Here is a 14,044-nt window from a genome sequence, read left to right as displayed (position 1 = left end):
TGATGATCAATATGATAAAATAAGTTATAGATATTTGAGCAATTAGAGTTTCTTCTTGTAATGTATCAAAGAGGCCAAAATGAATGGCCTTTGTTTCAACTCCCATGGCTTTAACTTAACTTTCAAAGACCATTTCATAAAGAATTCCATAGTCTTATCACTTTATCTTTCTCATTAACACATGATTTCACTATTTTACTTTTTATTTTTAACCCTAATCAGTCAACAAAATACTAAAGAGGGTAAATTGTGCATGATGTATAGTTTAGTAACAAAGAGTAACCATTAGTCAATATATAGGATGAATAAATATATAGACATTTGTTAATTTTGCTAATATTTAAGGAAAATAACTTAGAAGATCTTAAATCACTTAAGACCCACAATATTGATAGTTCGACAGGGTGTAACAAATTTCTACATTATTTTTATGATTATAGGTTTTAAATATTTCCTTCGTTTCTTAATAATCGCAATAGTTTGACTGACACAATTGTCAATTACTTCATATGTATTGAAAAAAATTACGAAGTAATACAAAATGTTGCAATTATTATGAAACAAAAGTACTAATCATAGTTTATGACTTTCACATTGAGAGTGGTAAGTCATAAATGGAAAATGGTAAGTAGTAAATCAAATTTTAGAGTGTAAAAATCACTCATACCCTAAAAAAAAGAAAAAGAAAAAGAAAAAAAAAAAGTCTCACAAGTCAGTTCATTCTTCCTCAACATCCAAATTGCCCTCTCTATTCTCTGTCCCCCATTATCAGTCTTTTGTATGACTAATTTCTGATCATCAGGTAATAACTTCAATCTTCGTTACAATTGGAGTGCAAAACCATTAATATTTGCGTCAGAATTATAGTTTTAACACATGAATTTGATACATTTAATATTCTTAATTGAGGGCTTTTGTGTTCTTCATATTTGATGTTACGATTTTCTGCTGGGAAATTCTTCAATTGCCATTTCCAATTCGAATTGATTTATTAAAAGTTAGAATCTTTATTCTGTGGTATTGCTTATTTACACACAGTAGAAATGTAATATTGATGCGCATTTGTTTGCTTGATTGATCATTGTAATTACATTCTGGGTAGTAAATGTTATGATTTTTGTGAGAATGTAATACATATTATCACAATCAATTGTATTATTAGTTTATTATCATCATTATCATAAATTGTGGCCTTGTGGGTGTGTGGGCGACTTTTGAACTTTCTGATATGCTTAATGGGGTTGCCCTCTTGGAACCTTGTAATGGAGACAATGAAGTGGTACATGGTACTTTCTAGCTAGCCACACAATTGTTTTTTTCGGGAGCGGGGGCGAGGCGGGGAGGTGGGGGGACATAATGAAGGGCAATCACTAGTCCAGTAGCCCTGATCATAGCATTTCATGACCAGCTTTTATTTTGGTTGTGGAAGGAACATTTTAGTTATGTTCTCTGCTCCTAAAGAATTTATTCTTGTTAGAATCAAACCGGAACAAAAAGGATTCAGTCTAGATCACACCAAAACAATGAACTTATTTTCGTGTATTGATTATAAAATATTTGGAAATACACATCGAGAAAAATTTAACAAGATCCTACAATCCCACATTATAATGTTTTTTCGAATAAATTAGTTTTAAAATCTATTAAATTTAAGCCCAACTTAATTGTTGGCCCTCTGCCTATGACTCAGGAATGAAGTTGACTTTGCTTGTTGACTATTTTTTTTACTATAATTTCTCTAATGATGTGCTGGAGTTGTAGACTTATATGACTTTGTGAATGCTGCAATGGGAAAAACTTCCTTTTGATATATGCCTATGTTTGCAGAATTTTGCATAAATCTTAATCATCCATGTAAAGAGCCATGGAGAGCGTTCAGCCAAATGTGATGTGCCCTCCTCCACCTCGAACCTTCAAAGATAGAGAGGAACTTATTACATATGTTCGTGATTTTGGTGTGAGCCAGGGTTATGTGTTGACTATCAGGAAGTCTAAAAGAGACATCAATGTTGTCCTTGGCTGTGATAGAGGAGGAGGTCGTCGCAATAGACACAAGTCTGAGGCTCCTAAGCGCAAGAGAAAGGAAAACTCACGCCTCATAAACTGCCCTTTTGAGATCATCGGTAAAAAAGAAGAGGATGTTTGGGTGCTTAAGATTAGAAACGGAGAACACAACCATGAACCCTTAAAGGATATGTCAGAGCATAGATTTAGTCGTCGCTTCAATGAAGAAGAGGCTAGGCAAGTTAAGGAAATGATTGAGGCAGGTATAAAACCACGCCAAGTGCTTGAGACTCTGAAGCAAAGTAATCCACAACTTCAGTCCACCCCAAGGCATTTGTACAATCTCAAAACTAAAATTCGTGAAGGAAATTTCTCAGGTTCTACGCGATATTTTCTCATTGATATCTATGTTTTGTTGGTAGTTATGTCAAATGCACCTTGCACTTGGTAGCTCTCCTGGGCTTGACTTTTATGGCTGAATATAAGTTGATAACCTGCATGTTAAATTATTTTGAGCTATCTAATACTTATGCTTAATTTTTACAAGTGTCCAATGTCTGAAAATATGAGTCTGTTGGGGGTATTTTGTTGTTATCCTAGTGGACTGAAAGGTTTTGGCTTTTAAGTGTCTTCTATACTTTGTGCTTATTATTGTATTACGACATTAACATTATCAACTACTGTATAGTGCTTCATAGTTTTACAATAATATATATTAGGAAACAGTGTTAAGAATGAGGGCGCATAAAGTGAAGGAAATCTGCAAGAATTTTGGGGTGAAGACATTGCATTAAGCATGCTCATTTATGCATTTGAGATGTTAACCTCTGAAGCATACCTATATCAAGAAACTTTTATTTTTAGTGTAGGTACTATGAGTTAATGTTGTTAGTTATACAATTATGCTTATCATTGAAGTGAAAAAGCACAAGCTCATGTGCTATCATTGAAGTGAAAAGGCACAAGCTTATGTGATTAAGCACCCACGTGGTATTGGTAATTTGCTAACAATTTTATTATTTAAGTGATAATATGAGTAGATGATAGTGCTTTGTTGTATGGTAATTAGAATGGACGGTTTGACTTAGGCATGACAACATCACTACTATTTGTCCTTGATTTTACTGCCGACAATGTGAAATATTTTTGTGATGATGCCTTTTGTCTTTGGCAATTTTTTTTGAAGGGGTGTGGTGAAGGAAGGTTTGTTGGTGCATTTGTTTGAATGAAAGATCAGCTATCTGATTTACAATGTGATTCATAGGCAAATCATAGCAGCATAATTCAGGCTTGTTGAAGCAAAGACTCCTATGAATCTTACCTTATTATTTTTTTGGAACAGAAAGAAGTTTTAAGTCATGGAGGCCTAATGCATCTTCTGTAGGCACTTCCAGCGACAATGTGGAGCAAGTAAGGTCTCACCATAAAATATATGCTACTGTGTGTGCTTATAAGCTTGTAAATGGTCATAGTTTCCACAAGCAACTGCTAAAACAAAGTGTATCTTACAGAAAGCATTTTCTACTCCAACATTTGCAGATGAAGGTATCCAATTTAATTGGTGGAAAATTTGTGGAATCACAAGGAGTTGTCTTTGTTGATGTTATCAATCCTGTGAGTGTACATTTTCTGCTCGTGTTGCCTTCAGTTTCTTGTAGCCAGTCATGGTGACTAATTGTGCATCTTCAAGCAGGCAACTCAAGAGGTTGTGTCTCAAGTGCCTTCAACGACATTTGAAGAGTTTAAAGCTGCTGTTTTTTCAGCAAAAGAAGCTTTTCCTTTGTGGAAGAATATACCTGTTTTCACTCGACAGCGTATTATGATGAAACTCCAAGAGCTCATACACAGAGACAAAGTGAGGGTGCAAAATTTGTATGTTCGCCTTTTATTTTTATTTGATATTTAGTATTAATTATAAAGCTTCTTTTCCAGGAGAAGCTTGCCTTGATTATCAACACTGAACAGGGGAAGACAACAAAGAGTGCTCATGCTGATATCCTCCATTGGTTAGGTAAAGATTGTTATTTTGTTGCTTGAAAGAAAAGAATCACAACTCAGAACAGCTAATCTTTGTGTTGTTGTTTTTTTTTTTTTTTTTTTTTTAATTTTTTTTTATATATATATATATTCTTCTAGAGGTGCTTGAACATGCTTGTGAGATTACAACTGTACAATGGGGGGAGTTTATGGCTAATGCTTCTAATGCGACTGATATGTACTCCATCAGGGAACCTCTAGGTGTTTGTGCTGGGATATGCAATTCTAACTTCTCCTCTATGGTCCCCTTGCGGGTATGTTTTCAGTATTTTATATTCTTCTTGCATTAGTTGCTTGTCTGTGATGAATAATTGGGTAAGCATCAATCTAGCTACTTGGATACACTTTGTGAAACTGATTTTCACTAAGATGTGTTATATTAGGATAGACTTTATTCTTTACAGATATAGACAGCAGATGTTGAGGAGAGCATCCATCTGTTATGAAATTATAATAACTCAATAATCACAATTCAAGGAACATGAATCCTCTATTTTGTATCAAGCTAGCAAAAACATTTAAAATTTTAGAAATGTTGAGTGCTGACTCTTGAGCTCGCAGACATCACTTCCCCCTCAAAGGATGCGCTTTTGCAAATAGTAACCATTTAGTTTACCTTAATTGTGCTTTTTGATTAGTTAATTGCTATAGAATTACGGATACCTAACATCCTTAAACTTAAAGCTTGGTTATTTGAACATTTTATTCCCTTTTTTTTCATATCTTTTTTTAACTACGAATCTTATGATGATATCATATAAAAAACTTATTGACCTTTATCCCAATATTACTCTTCTCAGCTCCTTATCTGATCCTGCAAAACCTCTCACTTCACCATGTAAATATTAATCCAACATGCAACGAGTTTTGTTATCATGTCGAAATGTTGAGATTTTTCTTGAGCCATGTAGGTTTTTTTGGCAGATGTTCTTAGTTGCAGTTACATGTGGGAATACATTTGTCCTAAAGCCATCTGAGAAAAATCCAGGTGATTTGTTGCTCTTCTGCATTGTTATTACATTGTAATATTTTTGAAATTCAAGTGTTTTGGATAGAAAGCTTATAGATTTGTGCTATATATCCAGCAGAGTAGGAAATTGGCAAAAAGCTGTTTCTGATGATGATATTTAAGTGTACTGTTATGGTTGTGAGATTATTGCCTCTCAAAAATCCTGGACATACACAGAACTACTTAATGAAATAATGGATCTCTTTTACTACTGACATCATGTATATTCTTTTGGGCTTTTGAAACTTGATGAGTTGTAAATCTATCATAAGCTCTTAAGATGCTTTGCTTTATACACCTAACTGCGAACGATGTGATACTAAATTCAGGGTTATTAAAGTGGAGCATATGATTCAATTTATAATGAATATTGTATATCCTATGGTTTCTAAAGATGCTTCCATTAGCTTCTTAGGGTCAATTTATATTATCTTATTTTAAATTATTTTGTAGCAAAAGAAGTTCAGATAATTCAGCCAAAATTGTTTCAGATGAAGCAAAAAAGATAAGTTCAATAGTGAAAGTAAGTTAAGATAATACAAGTTTAGATATAGAATAATTTGAAAAAAACAAGGGAGTGGGTGTATTTGTCTGTTATTATGAGTCCTCAAGGATATTCAAGAAGGAGATTAAGTTATCATTAGGTGAGGAGAGGTCAAGGAGGGGATGTAGAGCTACCCTATTGATTTGGCTTTTGAGTTCCATTAAGGGTGAGCCTGCCACTTTATGCAAAAATCTTGGATGACTTGGTAGTCACCAGGATGATACTGGATGATTTCAGCGTGTCCTGTTTGCTGATGACATTGTTTTGGTGGATGAAAGATGAAAAGATTTCCAAGGCTGAAAATGTTAGTATAAGTTTAGAGTAATGCTTACAATCTCAGTAATTGTGTTAAGAGATATGAGATTTCTTTTGCGACTATTGTGATCAGTAAAGGTTTTGGTGAGTTAGGATTGGTAGAGAGATGTACTTTAGAAGGACTGCTTGAGATAGCTTAAATATCTGAGGATTCCAGAAGATACATAAAGTCACCACAACATTGTGGAAACATATTGAATTCATTGGAAAGTATTTGCTGGTGGCTCAAGGCGAGCTTACTTTACAGTGCAAAGGGACCATGGAGCAAGTTTTGGTCATAAGCTACTAATTTCGATGATAGGGATGCTTCATTTTATTTGTGGCTATACTAGAAATTTAGGAATTGATGAGCTCATTTGGGCATGGCTTTGACTTTTAGTACTGGAATGCTGAATGTGAGAGGCAACAATCAAGGTTGGGGCACTGCAACAAAGAGTGACAAAAAAAATTGAGACTACGGCCAAGTGCTTCACTTGAGTTCTCAACAGGTACATGCCAATACTTGAAACGTATTTATGGCACTCTAGGATATTATAATGGACATTTTTGGGGAGGTCTTTCCTCCTTTGGGTAATTTGGTGTTATAATCCTTATAGATTGTATGAAAAAATTCTTTTGCTCACCTTTTGAGTGCATGTTTACTCTCTGTTTCCAGAATACCCTTCTATCTACATTTTCTATCATCTTGATCTATCCACACCTTTCTTCACTACAAATTTACTGTTAGTTTACTATTATAAGGTGGCAGATAAATATTATCATTGGATGCTTGGTATTGTCTGTAATCCCAGTCATAGACTACTGTTAGATACATTCTTGCATTTTGTTTTATCCTAGGTGCTTCAATGAAGCTTGCAGCATTGGCCATAGAGGCAGGCTTTCCTAATGGAGTCTTAAATATTGTTCATGGAGGCAATGTAAGCTCCCCCCTCCCTCCCCCCCTCTCTCTCTCTCCCTCCCCCCCCCCCCCCCCCCCTCTCTCTCTCTCTCTGCAGGTTGTGATGCCAATAAAGGTCATCATGATAACTATTTCGTTTATGTGTGCCCTAGTTATTTATATTTCCTTTTATTACATATTTTGATTTCCTGATTTGGGTTCTTTAAACTAACCCAATTACTTGATGAAAAATTACTTGAACAGGACATCGTTAATTATGTATGTGATGATGACGATATAAAAGCCATATCATGTGTTGGCGCCTATAAGGTAATTTATTTCCTTAATGTTTGAGTAATGACTTCATTGGTTGTTTCAAGTTTCTCAGAATATCAGCAAATTCTGATAAGATGTTATAATTCAACATTAGTTTTTTCAGCTTTGAAGTGCCTGTATCTATTCACTGACCTCTTTGTGACATGCAACAAGATATTCTGTTCTTCCCTAGAGATATCATAGGTTGTTATTCTTCCTTTTAATGTTAGATGATGGGAAATTATGAGTTGGAATATGTGGTTTTATGAATCATTGGCCAGAACTCCAGAAGGTTTTTATTTGGTGTGTGTGTTTGTGATGACTGTGACTTTTGTGACTTGTGATCAAATAAATTCTGCTAGAAGTATTAATTGTCCAAACGGTTGTATTGTTAGCTCTTCCTAATTTGAATAATGAGTCCGAAGTCTTAATCCATTTGTGTAATCAAAGAACAGTGTTAGGCTTTATACAGAAGTCAAACGTCTTACAACCAATCAGAGGAAAGACAGTTAGCAGTCTTAGAAATCTTCCTAAAATATATAAAGACAGCTACTACACAATCATAGCATATAATTGTACTATACTAACGGCTGGCAGAAAATACAGAAACACATCCTGACATGCACATATTATTGGAATCCCTGGCTGGGCTTGACTGCATTTAAGTTGCGACTAGCTTCTATGCTTCTGTAGACTCTTATTGTTACAACCTCTATGACTTCTGTCTAATGTTCATTCTGCTTCTGCTACTCATTCAGTACACGTATTACATGTTTATTTACTACTCTTTTCTTTATAATTATCTTTTGTCTTAGGATTGTATGGACATATATGCTAAAGCAACTGTCAGAGGGAAACGTGTTGAGGTAAAAATTTCAACCTATATCTTAGCAAGTTATTTTTGTACTTGTCCACTCATCATTTTACTGTTGAAATGTGTCATATAAATAACAATATACGAAGTACTTCATAAGATTAACCTCTGTGTTACTGATTACTGAATCTAAGATGGCCAGTTTTCTTGGTCCAGGACATATCTGGTAACTTAATTTGTTTGTGTAGTGGTTTATTGATTTGTAACTTGTTAGAAATTGGATGTTGTGTATCACTCCCTTTGATTTAAAATTCTCACTCATTTGGTTTGGGCACATTTATTGAGGGAGTACAAGGTGGGCCATGTGTTTAAAAAATAAAAAATAAAACAGGATGAGTATTGTGCAATAAATTAAAATGGCAAATTTGGGTGAGTATTTTGCAATGAAGGAAGTATCTTGACTGTCTATCTAATTAATTAAAGAAAGATGCTCAGAAATTTCATGGCAACTGTTGACTGCAGATTTACATAAAATGATCTGAATAATGGACAGAATAAAATGCTATGAAATTGGATAAAGCATAGTTCGGATGGAAATTATCTCTTCTGCTAACCACTGAAAATGGATCTTATTAGACTTCCACAAACATTATCCAAACCTCTAGCTTTTATCCTGACACTGCATTTTGTTCAAAAAAATTGGGTTGATTAAATGATTGACACTTGTATGAGTTATATCACCATCTAATTTATACAAGCACAACTCCTAAAACTAGTGCTGGGCATACTCTATTATTAGTAATATTTTAAACATTGGACTTTATACTTGTCTTCTTTTTCTTACATTCCTTTATCTTTGAAAATGTTATATTGTGAGCCATAAGGCAACAACCTCGAAGTTAGTATTGACTAGTTTGGGTAAGACTTCATAAATTCTCGGGTTTATGGTTAAATAAAAAAATTATAATTTATTATTTAAATTGAATATAGTGTGCTCTCTGCAGTTCTGAAGGCAGAGATCTTATAATGTGCTTGTGAATTGTTATAGAATCTTGACTCTTCTTTCTACTGTTTTCCCATCTTTATGTAGGTCAATTCAGGGTCCAAAAATCAGGCTGTTGTCATGCCTGATGCATGCATGGATGCTACGCTTGATGCTTTGGTTGCTTCTGGATTTGTTGCTGCAGGAGATCCCTACATGTCACTCAGCTCAGTGATTTTTGTTGGAAACGCTACACCATGGTTTTGAAGCATTAATATTTTGTTTTTTTTATCTTTGTTCGTAGCATATATGATATATCTAGTTAGGCCAATGGCATAACATTCTTGAGCCAAAACATGACATACTGATGCAGGATTGCTGGAACATTTCAGGGAGAAAGAACTTGTCAAACGTGCTAAAACCCTAACAGTATCTGGAGGAACAGATACAGGAGCAGATGTGGGTCCAGTACTCAGCAAGGAGGTACGAACAAGTACTTGTTGTGCATGTTTACCTGTGGTTTGACTTCCTCTATATAAGTTGATATTTGTCACATTTAATCAACTTGTCTTTTTTTTGGTGTTTAACCTCACTATTCTGATGTATACAAATTTTACTGTATGATATATATATATATATATATATATATATATATATATATATATATATATATATATATATACACTTCACTTTTATTAACTTTATTCTATCCTCCTGTCACCCCTGTCAGACCAATGTGCTTGTGTAATGTTGCAGGTGAAGGATGGAATATGTAGATCAGTACAAACTGCTGTTGAAAGTGGCGCTAGACTTATTCTTGATGGAAGGGACATCATGGTACTGTCCCCATATTGTTTTGGGTAGGAATGGCAACGGATCGGATTTGGGTCGGATGTGGCTAAATCCGAATCCGATCCGTTTAGTAAACGGACCTTGGACTCGGATCCGAATCCGAGTCCGAATTGGAAAAATCCGAGTCCGAATCCGATCCGACTCGTAATTTTCGGATCCGAATCCGGTCCGCTTATACGGACCTCCGAAATGATCCGAATATTTTTATTTTATTTTTTGTAATGTCATATACCTATAATTGCTTGTATTGTCATACCAATTAAAGTATAAACATAACATATTTAAATTATAAACTAAGTTACATAACAAAATTATGCTACAAAACAAGCAAAGAATTGTCCCAATTTATAGAGCATATGCTTATACTCTCGGATTCGGACTCGGATCGGACTCCGTCGGACTTTGCGTAGGGTCCAAGTCCGATCCACTTCCTATTCGGATTCGGATCTATTTTATCGGATTCGTACTCGAACTAATTTTAAACGGATTCGAATCGGATTTTTTCCTTCGGATCGGATCGGATTCGAATCGAACTCGGATTAAATTGCCATCCCTAGTTTTGGGCTAATAATATTCTAGCTTGCATCTTCATCTTTGAAATATAAAGTTCTGTTGTGTAAATAAATGGATTAAGTACTTCAAGGCAGTCTCTACCGTAATAAGTCTCATGTTGGTAAGTATTGGCTACTTAGAGTCGAAAAAACGTAAACAAAGTATGTGTTTGGACTTTGAATGGATGTGGCAAGTCGCTTTAATGGATGATATTATCAAATCAGGTAAAACAACCTTTTCTGCCACAACCACTCTATTCTTTCCCAAAATCCCTAACCTTGGAATAACCGAATAACAACAATGAAGAAAATGGAGGGAAAATATGCATATGCTTGCAGCCTGGCATGAATTTGTTGTGGATACTTTATGGTCTTGGTACCTTTCATTTGAATCTGCACATATGTTAATCCAAAAGAATTTTGGATTTTCAGGGAATAGGGACATTTGTGAATTCTTTCCTCAGTGATTTAAGAATTGGCTGCTTGAAAAGATGTTTGCATAGTCTCTATATTCAAACTACTCTCATCAAGATCTTAGTAGTTTTACTTTCTAGTGTAACTCTCTTTTCTTTCTTGCCCCCCTTTCTCCCTGTAGTGTAGCGCTTTCATTTACCTTCATCAAGATCGATCACATAAATGCCAACATCTATTCTCATTATCTGCTTTCATATACTAGATATGGAAACAATGAAATCTCAATTTGCAGTTGTGTGCTTATCTTTGACTCGGTTAACTGGGGGATAGGTTGGTGTTGTACATGTACTGCTCTGAAGCATGCCTCAGTGAACATCTGCTGATTTTATTTTATCGTTAACCAACTACAATAATTATTCTACCTCATTTCTGCTCCTCCTTGTGCTCCATTTCCATTCGGTGACTGAGTTCATTGTTGATTCCTGAAGCTGTCCTGTATTGATGAGTGTCAATTTGAGTTGAGGGAATATGCTGCATATATCTTGGGTGTACAATTGCTTTTAATGAATCACATGCTTACATCTAACTGTTACTAATCTTTATCGGGATCACTGTATAGTGTTTACAGTCTTTCTGAAGAATTGTAAATTTTTTGGTTGTTCCCAGGTTCCAGGATATGAGGGTGGAAATTTTGTTGGCCCGACTATCTTGAGTGACGTCACAACTAGTATGGAGTGTTTTAAGGTGCCTGTATCATTGCACCCTCCTCTATGCTAATTGTGTTAAATTAAGAATTGCTATTTGGATTTTCTTTTGTATAATAGTATTCAATTTTTTCATTTCCAGGAAGATATTTTTGGACCAGTATTGCTATGTACACAGGTAACATTTGGTGACTTAAAAATTTTTCTTCTCTTTCAATTTTTCCACCTGCTATGGAGTAATAAGGGTATTACCTTTTCTTTGTGGCATTTCAAATTTGTTTGAATGCAGGTCCACAGTTTAGAAGATGCCGTAGCCATCATCAACCGGCACAAGTACTTCTCAGCTCTCTTTTGCATTATCAGCTTTTGTTGAAGTTTGGGTTTTCCAGTTTAGTTTCACTATTTGGTTTATCCAGCTTTTATTGAAGATGGTTTGCTTTATGTCTGGATTTATATTTGATACCTAGTCATTCAAAGTAGTTATCTGATGATTGCATCTTGATGGAGGCTCTGAGGTAGAAACTTTTAAAGATATAGCTCAGTATATTGTTAAAGCTCTTCATCCAAAGTATTGTTTGCCTCGTTTAGGTTTGGGAATGGAGCATCTATTTTTACTACATCTGGCATTGCGGCAAGGAAGTTTCAGAATATTGTTGAAGTAGGGTTGGTAAGCTCCTGTCTTATTTGTGAAACCAAAATCGGCCTGCTTAATGTTCATGTTTCTTGGCCATTGCCAAATTTACCTGCTACAATGCTCTATGATTGACTCAGATTGGGATCAATGTTCCTGTTCCGTTTCCATTGACAAATTCTTCAGCTGGATCAACAGAATCCTATGCAGGCAATATCAATTTTCATGGTCTCTATCTGTCTTTTTTCCTTAACCCTTTCCCCATACTCTCTTTCCCCCTTGTATTTACACCGCACTCTTCTACCCCCATCCCTTACACCTGATGTGAATGCACTAGTATATATAACTAAGTTTGTGTTTGGGTCATAGGTAACAGTTTAAACTGAAATTTCTTTTCTACGGAAGTTTTGGTTTCAAAGTACATTTCCTTAGAAAAAGGAAAAAAGAAACTGAGGGGGAGAGGATGGAAGAGAGAAGAGAAAGGTGAGGCTATGGAGGAATATATTGCATTCCTTACACGAGGAAAATATTTTCAACCACTGTAATAAACAACCTAATAATAATACTTTTCACCCCTTAAAAAACCCAATCGACTTCTTGTCGAGTAAAGGAAAATCTATGTTTTTGTATGCTAAGCTCCTTAGGCTGCTCTCAGACTACATAACTGATTCATTTTTTGTTTTTGTTTCAACTTTAATAAAAAAAAAAGTAGGGAAAGCAGGTATTCATTTCTATACACAGGTGAAGATAGTTGCACAACAATGGAGGGACCTAACCTCCAAAGGAATCTTATCAAGCAAAACCTTGACATCTGAGGAGGGAGCATCAAATCAAGCTGACCTTCCAGTGACCGTGTCTTCATCATCAGATACAGATTCTTTCAGCCATGAACCCTCGGATTCAGTCCCAAAATCATCACGAGAAATTACAGATCTGAAAAGGCCAGTAAATGGACCTTCCATTCAAAATGACCTGTCCTGCACTGCAACATCAATGTCATTTGCTAGCACATCCGGAGTGAATATACCTCAAACATCTACATTCACTGAGGTGTATCCCTCCACAACTCAGGGCCTCGACAATCTTTCCATGGATCTAAGTGCAGAGAGAGGAAATTTGTCAATGGAGTCTCAAAGGAATAATCTAGACCCACAGTTGCTTGTTACTTCTGAGAGTAGTTACATGTCAATGGTATCGCATGAGATGGGACTTATTTATGAATCTGAAAGAGCTTATACAGCTGCAGCTACAATTTCTGAGCAAATGTCTGTACCTACAATGAGTGTGAAGATTGAACCAACTCCGAGGTTGTCACATATGCCTGCAATGCCCCCAAGGGCTTGTGGTCACCCTATGGTTGGGGATACTAGTCATGAGACTCATGACCAAGCACCATCATCGGTATTACGTACAATAGAGAGTGTGATGATTGAACCAGCAAATCAGAGGTTGTCATATATGCCTACAATGCCCCAAAGGGCTTGTGATCTAAACCCTGTGGTTGGGGATACTAGTCATGACCAAGCCCCATCATCGGTATTGCCCTCTTGTGAAAGAACAAACTTTTAGCATTAGGCATTCAGCTTCATAGATTGTGTAGAACAGGAGACTTGACATTAGATTTTATTGTTGATTCTTAACCAAGTTATTCACAGAAATTGAACGTCCTTCTTGGGTGAAAGGGAGAGGACTGCGCTTTGGTAACATTTATTAAACGCTGATTATCATGTTGCCATCTCCTAGAGTCCCAGTCTCCCACCATTGCTGTCCAAACACACCATAACTGTATGTTATATAACCTTGTTTTGATTTGAGTAATGGTACCCACTCTTGTGGTTTTTATCTTAGAAGAAAACAGGTGAGATATGAAAATATGATCATCGACTCATTTTCTCATTGAAACATTTTTCTATCAACCAAATATATCAATCTCTATGTACTCCGTATACTAATTAGTTTTTAGTTTTTGTTTATGGCAGTCGTATACAAATAAGT

The 14,044-nt window shown here is 35.5% G+C and overlaps 1 protein-coding gene across 3 annotated transcripts; it reads left to right on the top strand.

Annotated features, from left to right (window-relative positions):
• The first annotated feature begins 678 nt into the window (after positions 1–678).
• On the top strand, positions 679–14,037 carry LOC145562513 (methylmalonate-semialdehyde dehydrogenase [acylating], mitochondrial-like). 3 transcript variants are annotated; one of them, XM_081622823.1, is made up of 20 exons: positions 679–802; positions 1,828–2,381; positions 3,347–3,414; positions 3,544–3,618; positions 3,698–3,859; positions 3,937–4,015; positions 4,141–4,295; positions 4,966–5,029; positions 6,747–6,826; positions 7,051–7,116; positions 7,917–7,967; positions 9,006–9,157; positions 9,290–9,380; positions 9,654–9,734; positions 11,381–11,458; positions 11,561–11,596; positions 11,708–11,751; positions 12,007–12,085; positions 12,190–12,277; positions 12,762–14,037. In XM_081622823.1, the coding sequence occupies exons 2-20, from the start codon at positions 1,865–1,867 to the stop codon at positions 13,616–13,618; spliced, it is 2,823 nt and encodes a 940-aa protein (XP_081478949.1). In that variant the 5' UTR covers positions 679–802; positions 1,828–1,864; the 3' UTR covers positions 13,619–14,037. The 3 variants fall into 3 exon arrangements, with proteins under 3 accessions (XP_081478949.1, XP_081478941.1, XP_081478954.1); XM_081622815.1 differs by having other exon boundaries at positions 12,759–14,037; XM_081622828.1 differs by lacking the exon at positions 9,654–9,734 and having other exon boundaries at positions 12,759–14,037.
• Positions 14,038–14,044: the final 7 nt, after the last annotated feature.

Source organism: Chenopodium album, chromosome 1 (assembly GCF_948465745.1).
Source record: "Chenopodium album chromosome 1, dcCheAlbu1.1, whole genome shotgun sequence".
Lineage (NCBI taxonomy): Eukaryota > Viridiplantae > Streptophyta > Magnoliopsida > Caryophyllales > Amaranthaceae > Chenopodium > Chenopodium album.
This window is presented reverse-complemented; position numbering and strand designations above follow the sequence as displayed.